The 12,306-nt window shown below is 43.5% G+C and overlaps 5 protein-coding genes across 5 annotated transcripts; 2 read left to right on the top strand and 3 right to left on the bottom strand.

Moving 5' to 3' along the window:
• Positions 1–330: 330 nt before the first annotated feature.
• On the bottom strand, positions 331–771 carry FA14DRAFT_121274 (uncharacterized protein; the record flags this gene model as incomplete). Its single annotated transcript, XM_025496456.1, has 1 exon — positions 331–771. A coding segment is annotated over one exon (441 nt), but the record flags the coding sequence as incomplete, so codon positions are not given.
• Positions 772–1,282: 511 nt separating this feature from the next.
• On the top strand, positions 1,283–3,157 carry FA14DRAFT_145664 (mitochondrial carrier). The gene is made up of 3 exons (XM_025497285.1): positions 1,283–2,274; positions 2,335–2,635; positions 2,700–3,157. Exons 1-3 carry the CDS (start codon positions 1,560–1,562, stop codon positions 2,725–2,727), a joined length of 1,044 nt encoding a protein of 347 aa, XP_025356016.1. The 5' UTR covers positions 1,283–1,559; the 3' UTR covers positions 2,728–3,157.
• On the bottom strand, positions 2,779–3,779 carry FA14DRAFT_189654 (Isochorismatase hydrolase; the record flags this gene model as incomplete). Its single annotated transcript, XM_025501746.1, has 4 exons — positions 2,779–3,159; positions 3,227–3,264; positions 3,328–3,558; positions 3,615–3,779. The coding sequence occupies 4 exons, from the start codon at positions 3,777–3,779 to the stop codon at positions 2,862–2,864; spliced, it is 732 nt and encodes a 243-aa protein (XP_025356015.1). The 3' UTR covers positions 2,779–2,861.
• A 168-nt stretch (positions 3,780–3,947) lies between these two features.
• On the top strand, positions 3,948–4,815 carry FA14DRAFT_160748 (uncharacterized protein). Its single transcript, XM_025498806.1, has one exon. The coding sequence runs from the start codon at positions 4,049–4,051 to the stop codon at positions 4,655–4,657; it is 609 nt and encodes a 202-aa protein (XP_025356014.1). The 5' UTR covers positions 3,948–4,048; the 3' UTR covers positions 4,658–4,815.
• Positions 4,816–8,138: 3,323 nt separating this feature from the next.
• On the bottom strand, positions 8,139–11,885 carry FA14DRAFT_46004 (WD40 repeat-like protein). Its single transcript, XM_025502379.1, has one exon. It carries the CDS (start codon positions 11,871–11,873, stop codon positions 8,160–8,162), a length of 3,714 nt encoding a protein of 1,237 aa, XP_025356013.1. The 5' UTR covers positions 11,874–11,885; the 3' UTR covers positions 8,139–8,159.
• Between the last annotated feature and the right edge of the window lie 421 nt (positions 11,886–12,306).

Below are 12,306 nucleotides of genomic sequence, written 5' to 3'. Positions count from 1 at the left end.
GATCATATGATTGGCAATCGTGATTCCAACAACAGTAAACGTGACTGTACCGGATTCTCCACCTAGCCTTTGACCAGTCTTTTTGTCAATCCAGCAGCCTGTGCTTTTCTCGCCAACTTCTTCTCCATTAGCAGCTAACTCGTCATCTGCTGCTCCACTCTCGCTTTGGAGAGCTTTCTCTGTTTCGATAATTGCTTCGCCATCTGAATGCTCGTCAGACTTAATCTCTGTCGGCTCTTGCATTGCAACATCCTCGTATTCCTCTTCGGGAAACTCTTGCCATTCGAACCCGGTCTCTTTTGGCATGTGTGCCATCTCTTGTATCGAAGGGAGATGCGCTGAAGTGATAGAAGCATTAAAGATTCCATGAACCAAAAGGGAAACATGAGAAGGCGTTGAAAGCTTGATCTTTCCTTCTAGTCTCATCCCTATCTTTGGCGCCCAAACAAGACCATTGACACCAACCAAAACATTTGCAAATGCTCCATCTCCATCAATCTTTCCGAGCTTCTGCTTAAAGTTTAAGTTTGAATGACTCATCAAAACTCCTTCGAATTGTGGTACGTATCTCATCAAAAGTGAGTCTAATTGTTCTGATGCCGCCCTACCAGCATCGTGCATTAGGACGGGCGGTATGCAAAGTGTGATATCTGGAAAGACTGTCTTGAAAGCTGTTTCTGCCGGTCCTTTGCCTCTGGTCTTTGCTAATTCCTTTGCTGTTTTGGGTATTGAAGGACTTCCTTCTCCTTCCGTTTCTGATGCAGATGTCATTGGAGTGTCCACAGATGCACTTCTCCGCCTTTCCTTTCTTTCTTCCTTTTCTCTTCTTTTGCGTTCCTTTCTCTCTTGCTTGGACGTAGAAGATGATGCTGATGCATCACTATCTTCTGCTGTCTCATCCTTACGTTCTTTCTTGCTACGATGCTTCTTTGCAGGCTTGGAGCTCGACTCAGGCTGTAAAGAAGGTCCAATCATACTTGGACCTGCAACCGTTGCCATGGCGATGTAGGATCGATTGATGACGATGATGTGTTAGTGCTAAAGTACGCTTCTGTTATAATTCTTTATCCAAAAATTTAGTCCGACACTAAAAATTCCAAAAAAAATTATTCGGCCGAATGCTAAGTTTGTTTTATTTGTAAACTTCCCGCGCCGCCTTTCGCGTTTTGTATATCCTTGACTACAAGACATTAATACCGGACATTCCGGTATTTTAACAAGCGCGGATGCAGATGCGGGCGCGATTTATGGGTTTAAAGAGAGTGCGTGAATGATGCCCGAAGTAATAAAGCGAGATGCAAGTAAGGGACACTGATCAGCTGCCTACAGCAAACGGCTACATTGGTATCCGAACCTCTCCACAGTCAAATGATATCGGATGGTGTTCTTCCCAAGTTTCATTCTATTGCATTGATAGCCATCATCACCCTCGACATCGGACACCTGTCAGGCTTCTTAATCTTGGAGAAGAACATATAGTCAATCAAAATAGGGTCATCCTGCTTCACTAAAGGCGCCATTCTAGCTCACTCTTCCAAACCCACCACAAATAAATCATCATGGCCGCCGAAGAACCCTTGACGCCTTTTGGCAATGCACTTGCTGGTGCTTTAGGAGGTATTTTTTCCAATGCAGTTGTTTATCCATTGGACACAGTCAAGACACGAATTCAAGCTGATGTCGGAGAAATTACAAAACCAGGACAAAAGTCCATTACAGATAAGGAAGGTAAAACAGTTATGAAAAAGGGTACAGGAATGTTAGAAGGTATTTTAACAATCATCAAATCCAAAGAAGGTCCTGCAGGATTATATCGTGGTTTTGGTGCAAGTATGGTAAACACATTCTCAACCCAATTCGCATACTTTTATTGGTATACAGTCGTAAGAACCTTATACATCAATAGAATCTCACGTGGAAAGGTTGGCGCTCCCGTTCAACAACTTTCAACGGCTATCGAACTCTTGCTAGGTGCTCTTGCAGGAGGATTAGCACAAATCTTTACCATTCCTGTCAGTGTCATTGCAACCCGTCAACAATTAGGAGGAGGCTCACCTTCCAAAGAAGAAGCAAAACCCGCAAGCACACCTTCCACATCCACCGGCAAAGCAAAAGAAGCAGTAGTAAAGGCTACCGGTGTGAGCGATTCAGATAGCTTCTTGGGTGTCGCTCGTGAAATTTTACGTGAAGATGGTGTCACAGGTCTCTGGCGTGGTTTGAAGCCAAGTCTCGTTTTGACTGTGAACCCTGCCATCACATATGGTGTTTATGAACGTGAGTATATGCTACGAAGTGTGATCGTGGATCTTTGACTGACTCTTTTCCCACTCACAGGTGTCAAGAATATCATCTTGGCCGCTTCAGCTGACGGCAAGATGACACCATACAAATCTTTCTTGGTAGGAGCCTTGTCAAAAACGCTGGCAACAATTGTTACATTCCCATACATTTTGTCTAAAATTCGTTTACAAGCAAAAGATACACGTTATAAAGGTGCAATCGATTGTTTGACACAAATCGCCAAAGAGAAAGGATTATCAGGATGGTATCAAGGTATGCAAGCTCAAATCACAAAAGCCGTCTTGGCACAAGCTTTGTTGTTCTATTTCCGTGACTACTTTGAGATTGTTACCAGGTATGTCCTATAAAGCTTCGAGAGCTCTTGATAATTCATCTGACATCTTTTTCTCCCATCACAGACGATTGCTACAACCCAAGCGAAAGTAAGAGATACACACATATTCTTCTTTCCACTATAGACCCGGTTTCTCCAAGACTCTCTTTTGTATGCAATCAATTTCGACTACTTTCTAATACAGTACGCTAGAATACAGATATGGATTTATGACGAGATGATCATTCTATTTTGGTACGAGCAAAGCATGAAGGTCTTCTGTTGTTTGAACGTACTCTATTCCCCATCCTTGCATTTCTTTAATTGCCGATTCGGTTGTCTCTTTTGCTACACCACGAACTGCATCCCCAACTATGATTGTGCGGAAGTGAAATTTTCTTGCATCAATCGCTGATGATAAAACACAGTAGTCCGTCGCCAGTCCGACTACAACGATTGTCTCAATGGGACCCCCTGCCTTGTTCTTACATTTGTGGCTATGCAGTATCTTTGACAATTGGGTGAATCCGAGGTACTGGTTATCACTGAGGAAAGAGGAAAATGCTGTGTCAATGATAAGTTAGTGCTTTTTCTTGAACCGGTCATACGTACGCAAAAGCCGAATATCCATCAACATGCTTGTCAGTGCCCTGCAGAAATGTGATTTGGAGTTTAGCTCATTTCCTCGTTCTGACAGTGGTATACAAACATACCTTTTGGATTATATGAACTGGAATACCTTGTTTGCGTTTAGCATTGATTGCATCTTCGACAATCGGGTGAAATTCTGCCCCTTTTGTACCTTGTATGCAATGATCTGGCCACATCATTTGATCAACTTTTTCACCCGTTTTGGCAGGATGAGGCACTTTGTGTTCCTTGAATGTGCCGGGACCATCTGGATGACTAGATGCGAATGAGATATGTTCTTTCGGATGAAAGTCCTGCTCAAAGAGAGTGTCAATGCCACATCGTATTAATCAGGCCTGTCATTACGTACCTGACTGGCAATAATCATATCAAAAGGATATGATTCGATCAAATTCTTCACTACTGGTAATATCCTCTCTGCATCTGGAACGGCAAGAGATCCTGAAATGAAGTCATGCTGTATATCCACCAATAGTAAAGCTACGCCGGACGATTCGTTTGTTCCATTTTGCATGATGTCTAATAATATTGACGGGATGATTGTAAAGATAAGATTTATTTGTGGAGAAATGTTTGTATAGTAAGATTAAACATACGCCGCGCTAAAACATATCTCCGAAGTACACGCTAAAAGAAGAAAAATTCAAAGGTCTACCTTTTGACTTCTTCTTCCGTCTCTCCATTGCAATTCGATCGATATCAGCATGAGCGGCCAGGCATCGACAGCAAGGCAGGTACAAATATGAAGGACACATACAGTACAGATCGATGACAAGATAAGATATGAAGAAGGAGGCTGTCACAAATTCAGCAAATGCTTGTGAAAATGCTTCACAATCTCATTCAAAGACTGAGACAACTATCGAGAAATTGAGTCAATTGCTGCAATCATGTCCTGCATCTGAAGAGCTTAAGAGTACATGGGAACGACCAAAAAAGCCTTCTATGCCTCTGTCAAAAGCTTCGGCTAGCCCTGATCCTCGTTTGGGTGACCTGCATGCTGTACTGCAATCGGGTCGATCCGTTGTTCGGGGCGCAAACAAGGACAGAGGAATACCAATGTGGATCGTAATTCGAATGTGTAAAGCTTCATGGCACAAAGATGGAACATGGCCATTGATGGGAAGTGATGAGATTGAAAATCAAACGCAAACAAAGTCTGTCAATCAAGATACCATTCAACGAGTTCGAAGCATTCATCCTTCTGCCCTGATAATACAAGCAGAACAAAACGACCATACCACAACCAAAGCTGTAGATGCAGCCTTCCCACAAAAGAATGGAGGACCTCCTATACGAATCGAGCCATCAGCAGACGAAATTGCTGAAGCTTATCGGCGTAGAGGCATCTTTGTCGAGCAAGTTTCCAAAGTGAGAGATGAAGATTGGTAGCTCATTTAGACTCACATGTAACAATATGATCCTTTTATGTATATATATACACTATCAGTAGAGAAGCCATACACTGGCAAAGGCTTGATTGCTTGTCCTCGAACAATGTATGCTAATTTCATGTATAACATCAAGAAGCCTATCAATCAAATTCGTGGTTAGCTTCTGCGTACAAGCGCGTAAAGAAGATTAAGCCCACCGTACTGCAAATAAGTTAGCTTAACGCCGCTCCTTGATTTTTATTTTCTTGACTTATTGCTACAAACATCCAGACATATGGTTGTGTGATGGGAGGAAGACTTACACAATCACAATGTCTTCCTCTTCCGATTTACGAAGATGGATAGGTGATAATGCAATCAAGCTGTTTGGCGTATCAGATTCAACTTTGGTAGATTTCGTTCAAGTAAGTGCTTTAGGTGCTAAATCATCTTCGGATCTTTACACAAAGCTTTCTTCGATGGGATTACCGGCAAGTCCAGAATCAAAGGCTTTTGTGAATCAGCTGTTCGATCGTGTACCACGACCTTCTTCCTCAAAGTCACAGCAAGCTCAGCCTCAAAGTTCAGAAAAGCCCTCTGGTGATGACAAAGGGAAGAGATATGCTCTTCTTATGGATGAAGACAATGAGGTTGACCAACTCAGAATAAAGCCTGAAAGGCGCAAAAAGAAGAAAGCAAAGACGGAAGATGAGATGGATCAGCGAAAGGCCACTGAAGACGAACATGTCGACAAACATGAATCCGAGGAGTCTCGCAGGGAACGAGAGAGGGTACGAGATTTAGCAGAAAGGGACGAATTTGCTCGAAGGATGCGAGATAAAGACAAAGACTCAACCAAAAAGATTGTAGAAGATTCTTCATCGGCAAAATTGAATCCAGAGATTGCTGCTCGTCGTTTGCTAGCAGATGATCTTAACGCGCGGCAAGAGGCCATGCCAGGTTTGCGTGAACGTAGTAGACAAGAGTATTTGGCAAAGAGAAGTCAGCAACAAATCGAATTGTTGAAGCAAGAGATTCGAGATGAAGAACGCTTCTTCCGTGGTCAAAAGCTATCTAAACGAGAAATTAAGGATCTGGAATACAAGAAAGAGGTTCTACGTTTGGCGGAAGAGAGAAGCAAGATTGACGATGGAGATGAAGGATACGTTATGCCAGAAGATTACATCACAGAACAAGGCAAGATCAACAAAAGAAAGAAAGAGCAAGCGCTCTATCAAAGATATGTTGATGCCAGACAGGAGCGTGAATCTCAGGCTAATCATATCACTGAAGTGGATCTATTCGAACAAGAACAAATTCAAAGATCCAAATTGGCCACCAAAGAAGTAGCAGCAGGAGAAGGCGATGGAGATTATGACTTTGTCTTCGATGAAAGTCAAACGATTCAGTTTGTTATGCAAGCAGACAAGCTTGAAGATGCTTTTGGAATGCGACCTGAAGATGAAAAGCTACGAGCACAGATTCAAGAGGCTCAGAAAAAGGCAGATTCCATAGAAGCTGTACGTAAATCGTTGCCGGTTTACGCTCTTCGGGAAGAGTTGCTTCAGGCTGTAGCAGATCATCAAGTCTTGGTCGTTGTAGGTGAGACAGGTTCCGGAAAAACTACACAGTTGCCGCAATTCTTGCACGAAGCAGGTTACACAAAAGGTGGATTGAAAGTAGGATGTACACAACCTCGTCGTGTAGCAGCAATGAGTGTAGCAGCTCGTGTGGCTGAAGAGATGGGCGCTCGACTCGGTAGGGAGTGCGGTTATAGCATTCGATTCGAAGACTGCACTTCAGACGTGACTGTGTTGAAGTACATGACTGATGGAATGCTTCTACGTGAATTCTTAACAGAGCCTGATTTGGCCGGGTACTCATGTCTGATCATCGATGAAGCACACGAACGTACACTCAGTACAGATATCCTTTTTGGATTGGTCAAAGATGTGGCACGTTATCGTCCAGACTTGAAATTGATCATTTCAAGTGCGACCATCAATGCAGAAAAGTTTAGTGGCTATTTTGATGACGCTCCAATCTTTTACGTTCCAGGAAGACGATTCCCAGTCGATATCCATTATACACCGCAACCTGAAGCGAATTATCTGCATGCTGCTATCACTACAGTCTTTCAGATCCATACCACCCAACCCAAGGGAGATATCCTAGTCTTCCTTACCGGTCAAGACGAAATTGATGCTGCGATGGAGAATCTTCAAGAAACTTCACGTGCACTGGGTAACAAAGTTGCAGAATTGATCATTTGTCCAATCTATGCAAATCTCCCATCAGAAATGCAAGCAAAGATTTTCGAGCCTACGCCTGAAGGTGCACGAAAAGTGGTATTGGCAACAAATATCGCCGAGACTTCAATCACGATCGATGGTGTAGTGTTTGTTATTGATCCTGGGTTTGTCAAACAAAACAGCTATAACCCCAGAACGGGAATGTCTAGCTTGACAGTTGTTCCTTGCAGTCGTGCTTCAGCTAATCAACGTGCAGGCAGAGCAGGTCGAGTTGGACCAGGTAAAACTTTCCGATTGTTTACCAAGTGGGCATTCGAAAACGAAATGGAAGCACATACACCGCCAGAAATCCAAAGGACGAATCTTTCCAACGTGGTATTACTCTTGAAATCCTTGGGTATCAACGATTTACTCAACTTTGATTTCCTCGATCCACCTCCAACCGATACATTGATGCGGAGCTTAAGTCTTCTGTATGCATTAGGTGCACTCAATGATAGAGGTGAGCTCACCAAACTTGGAAGACGAATGGCGGAATTTCCAGTGGATCCAATGTTAAGCAAGACTATTATCGCAAGTGAAGAGCATCATTGTACAGACGAAGTGCTTTCGATTGTTTCGATGTTACAAGAATCCAGTGCTCTATTTTATCGTCCTAAAGACAAAAAGATGCACGCCGATAAAGCCCGTGCTGCGCTCAGTCATCCTACTGGAGGAGATATTTTTACCATGTTGAACGTATGGGAAGCATGGGTGGAAAGTAATTACAGCTATCAATGGTGTATGGAAAACTTCGTTCAGCCAAAAGTACTTTCGAGAGTACGTGATGTTCGTGATCAATTGGCTCAGCTTTGTGATCGAGTTGAAATTGTTCCTGAATCCAATCGGGATGCTTCGGATCTGGTTCCGATTATGAAAAGCTTATGTGCAGGATACTTTAGCAATACGGCACAATTGCAAAGAGGAGGAGGATACAGAGCCATCAAACAAAATGCAAGCGTACACATTCATCCGTCTTCTTGCTTGTTCAAAGAGGTACCTCCGCCCAAGTTTGTGCTATACTACGAATTGGTGGAAACGAGCAAGAACTTTATGCGTTCATTGATGACAATTAAAGGTGAATGGTTGATTGAAGTGGCACCGCACTACTTTAATCGAGAAGATTTGGGAGAAACAGACAAGAATAAAAAGATGCCTAAAGGACAAGGAGCTTCCTCCTCACGTTAATCGTTGTACAATAGCATTACATGTATTTATACAGAAAGCAAATTATAGTTGAAATTCGGTCAGACGTACAGCACGATCTTGGCCTGCAGATGCCAAGATGGCACGTTTGCCATCGTGAATTGGCTGCCAGGCCAGCTCGTTGAGTGCGTCAGCATGTAGATTTGGAATCTTGAGAATAGCTGCCCAATCTGATTGTCCTGCACGTTGATAAAGCCACACATGACCATTTTCGCTTCCTACTGCCAATACTTTTTCATCAATTGCAGAAATTGCTGTAATTGGTTCTTTGAAGGAGAGTGTAGTAATCGGCAAGGCGTCTTTTCTAATCTCCTTTACGCCAGCATCCCAAAGCTTGACATTACCATCTCGTGATGCTGTAGCGAATTCATCGTTACCACACCAAGCAACGTCGTAAATGATTCGGCTGTGCGCTTCTTGTCCTTCTGCAACTTGCTCAAATACCTCGTCAGTTGATTCTTTGCCCTCTTCTGCTTGCTTTCGTGCAAACAAACGCCATGACCTATCACGACTGACGGATACTAGCTTTTGACCGTTTGGACTAAAACGTACACGGGTAACATTGAGAGAATGTCCCATCAAGACCTGTCGTTCACGCCATCCTTGTCTACTATCGTGCAATCGAATACCTGCATGTTCAGCATGACTTGCTTTACAGCTGCTAGCCACCAAACCAGATTCAACGTCAACATCCAAGGCTGCTAGTTCTAAACTGTGTCCATACAGTTTAGAGACTTCACTCCATAACGAATGATTGTGCAACTCTTCCTCGACTGGTGGCCTCTGAAGTTTAGTAGAGATAGATCGAATCGCACTGCCAATCGGCTGACCGGTAGCAGAAGGTCCATCAAGAGGATCACCTTGTTGGCCATCACGAGGATCAAAAATAGCTCGATTCGATAATCCAAGAGGCGGAACACTTGCTCCAACAGGACGGGGATCACCGTTCAATGTCGGCACTTTCTCCAAAGAAGCGGGTGTTGGCTTCACCTTTACCTTGTTCTTTTCAATCCATCCTCGAATCGCTGTGCTTCCGACCTTTGCTGCTGCCAATTCGCTGGCATCTTTTCCTTTTACGTCAGTTTCTCCAGATGCACCAATTACGCCAATAGTGAATCGATCAAGAACCTTTAAGTCACGTTTGGTTCGTTCTTTATCGATAAAATCTGCTCCTCCAACGGTTTCATCCGTGAATAAAAGGGCGGTAATATTCGGATCACTGCCAGGCGGTCCTGCGACATCTTTCAAGATGACGATATCGTGAAACAGCTCTGTTCGTCCGATTGCATTGCAGAATGCATTCATAAAGAGGGCCACACGATCAAGACGGGTTTGAATTGATTCAAGTAATTCGGCATGCTTCTTCTTTGCCAACATGCTTTCACCTGTCACACCTACTACGATCCTACGTGTAGCAAGTAGACATCCCATACTCAACAGGATCTTGTGTCCTACGTGCAAATGATCGAAAGTACCTCCAAGAGCGATTGCTTCGTGTTGTTGGAAGGAAGAAGGCTCATCAGGTGAAGTGGACGCATCGATGCCACTTTCTTCATCTGACCCAGTCTCCAACTGGGATGCATTATAAGTCTCAAAGGGCGGCTTGAAGTCTTTATCATTAACAACGAACAATTCATCGGGCTTTTGAACTTGTGTCAATTTGACTTGCGCACTTTGAGATCCCATCAAAAGAACGTCCACGTCAAATAATAATTGATCAGCTTCGACGGCCGGCCCCCAGCTCATCGCATAGCACCATTTGAGAAATGCTTGAACTTGCTCAAAAGATGCTTGTGGGGATTTACCATGTTGAACATCATCAAAAAGAGGTGATACGACAACGATGTTCAACCTTCCTTTTCGTAAAGACTTCTTGGTAGCCTCCTTGATGCAATTTGCAATCTTTCCGGGTTTGATGAGATGAGCAAGATCAGGGATGTAAACAATCAGAAGATTAGCACTCTGCTCTTTGGGTAACATGTTTAGGTTTTGAGCAGACTGTACGAATCCTCTTGGTGCTTCAAAGACTCTGATCACTTTCTCATCACCAGCACTTGCAAATGCTAAACGAGAAAGCCAAGAAAGAGCAGTAATCTCGTATCCGTGCGTTTGTGGTCTTGCCATCTCGTGCCATGAGTGCTTATCTCCTTCGCGGTAGCAGCCATGCAGTCTTGTGGTCTTGTCCAATCCACCCGTAAGGATGTATTGACCTCCAGGCTCCCAGCGTACCGTAGTTGCAGCACCAAAGTGACCACCTAAGCCAGGTTGAGGCAGCCAAGGTTGCGCTCTGCCATTCTCTTCATGTCTGCTCCAAATATGTACAGCACCTCCATAGCCATGCGCAAGGGTTGCTTGTTGGGTGGACGATGGTCGGATTGTTGGGTCCCATGCACATCCGTACATTCCATTTGCTGCACTGCCCACGTTCCCCAATTCACCAAATCGCTGCAGGGCAACCCATACGTCTTGCTCCTTACTATCAATTCGTTTCTTTGTTTCTGCTTCATCGAAGAGCGGCAAATCAATCCCTGCGATCGCCTTTCCAACACCGGAGGATGGAGTCCAAAGGATCACACTATTATCAGCACTTGAGGAAAGCAAAGCGGCTGGCTGTCCTTCAAGCGAAGCAGGCGCCCACCGAAGACCTGTAACCCAATGTTCATGTCCAATCAACAAAGCATCAAACGATATACTCCACTTCTTTGCTTCACATCGGAATGTCTGCATCTTTGTTGCCATTGCCTCATCTTCGCCATCTTCAATCTCGGAAGCCATTTTGTCAAACTCATCACGTTCTTCCTCCTTTACTGGTGTGTGGACCACTTGTTGGTTATCATCCGATTGTTCAATACGCCAAAGACGAATTCCATGATCTTGTGCACCACTTGCCAACATCACCCAAGGCTCATCTTCCTTACCAGACCGACAAAAGTCTATCGAACGTACCCAATCTGTGTGACCCAACAACGAAAATAATCGAGTGAATGTTCTACCATCTTCTGCCAGAAACAAATCAATCTTTGAATCTGTGCCGCTGACAGCTAATAGTAAAGCATTGACAGTACCCGGTAGAGGTGTGATGGCGATATCGAGAGGCAATACTTCAGTCCGAGTTTCCGCTCTAGATCTCCCTAGTGAGATTGTTTGTACAAGTTCGACCTCTGCATTGCCCTTAACACTCCATACCTGTAGCATACCATCCGATGTAGCAGAAGCAAATAGTATCTCATCGTTTGTGTTTTGGCTTTTCTCAACTTGAGAAGGATCTTTTCTTAGTACACCCAAAGCACGAATTGAAGCTGAAGGTTCTGCTTTTGCTTTTCTTGCTGGGAACCCTGCTGGTTTCTTTTGTGTTTGTGATTGCTTTGGACTTGCTTGCCATTCTTGATGTAATTGCCATTCGGATGATAATTCTGAATTGGTTACATGATAAGTGAATAGGTATAGGTATCCATCTTCTGAAGCAGCGATGATCTTTGGTTTTGCATTACTATATCTCGGATGTGCAAATTTGAGTACTGTAAGAATTTCGTTGGGAGTTGCGATCAATCGTGTTGGCTGTCTATGAATATCACCAATATTTCTAGCAATAGCAACATTTCGATCGGAAGCATAGGCTACCTCTGATATTCCTTCTTCGAGGATTGTCCAATCGACCACATGTGAATTTCGATTGGCAGATGCAGCTGTATAGATGCATTCCGCACGAGCATTTGCGGATGAGAATGTGGTCGTCATTGTCTATTTGTGGTAGCAATGAGAAGAAATCAATCGCGAATCTATTCATAATAAAAAAGGGCAAAAGCTCTAAAATCACCGAGAATACTAGACTAGTTTTAATAATTACTTTCTGCTTACATAAGAATGACTTGGTACCTTTTGCGGTATTAGCGCTTTGATCCGTACTACAGGGGGCTCGAGAAGAAAGGGAAATGCCACTTTCGCCAAACCCTTTCCGTTGTGTTACTTATTAAGTCATCAAGGAGATGGGAAGAAAGATTTTGTACGTCTCAATGCAATGGAAATTAACTCCTGATTAGCCACGGCGGCACTGCACTTGCTTAATATAAAATTGCAATTAATTGAATAAATATTTGTTAATATAATTTTATTGATATAATTAATCGAAACAAGTTGGATAATTTGATAATGCCGGATGGTCGCTGTATCA

This window comes from Meira miltonrushii (genome assembly GCF_003144205.1).
Source record: "Meira miltonrushii strain MCA 3882 unplaced genomic scaffold FA14scaffold_2, whole genome shotgun sequence".
NCBI lineage: Eukaryota > Fungi > Basidiomycota > Exobasidiomycetes > Exobasidiales > Brachybasidiaceae > Meira > Meira miltonrushii.
The sequence above is the reverse complement of the archived record's forward strand: the minus strand, read 5'-3'. Positions and strand labels throughout refer to the sequence as shown.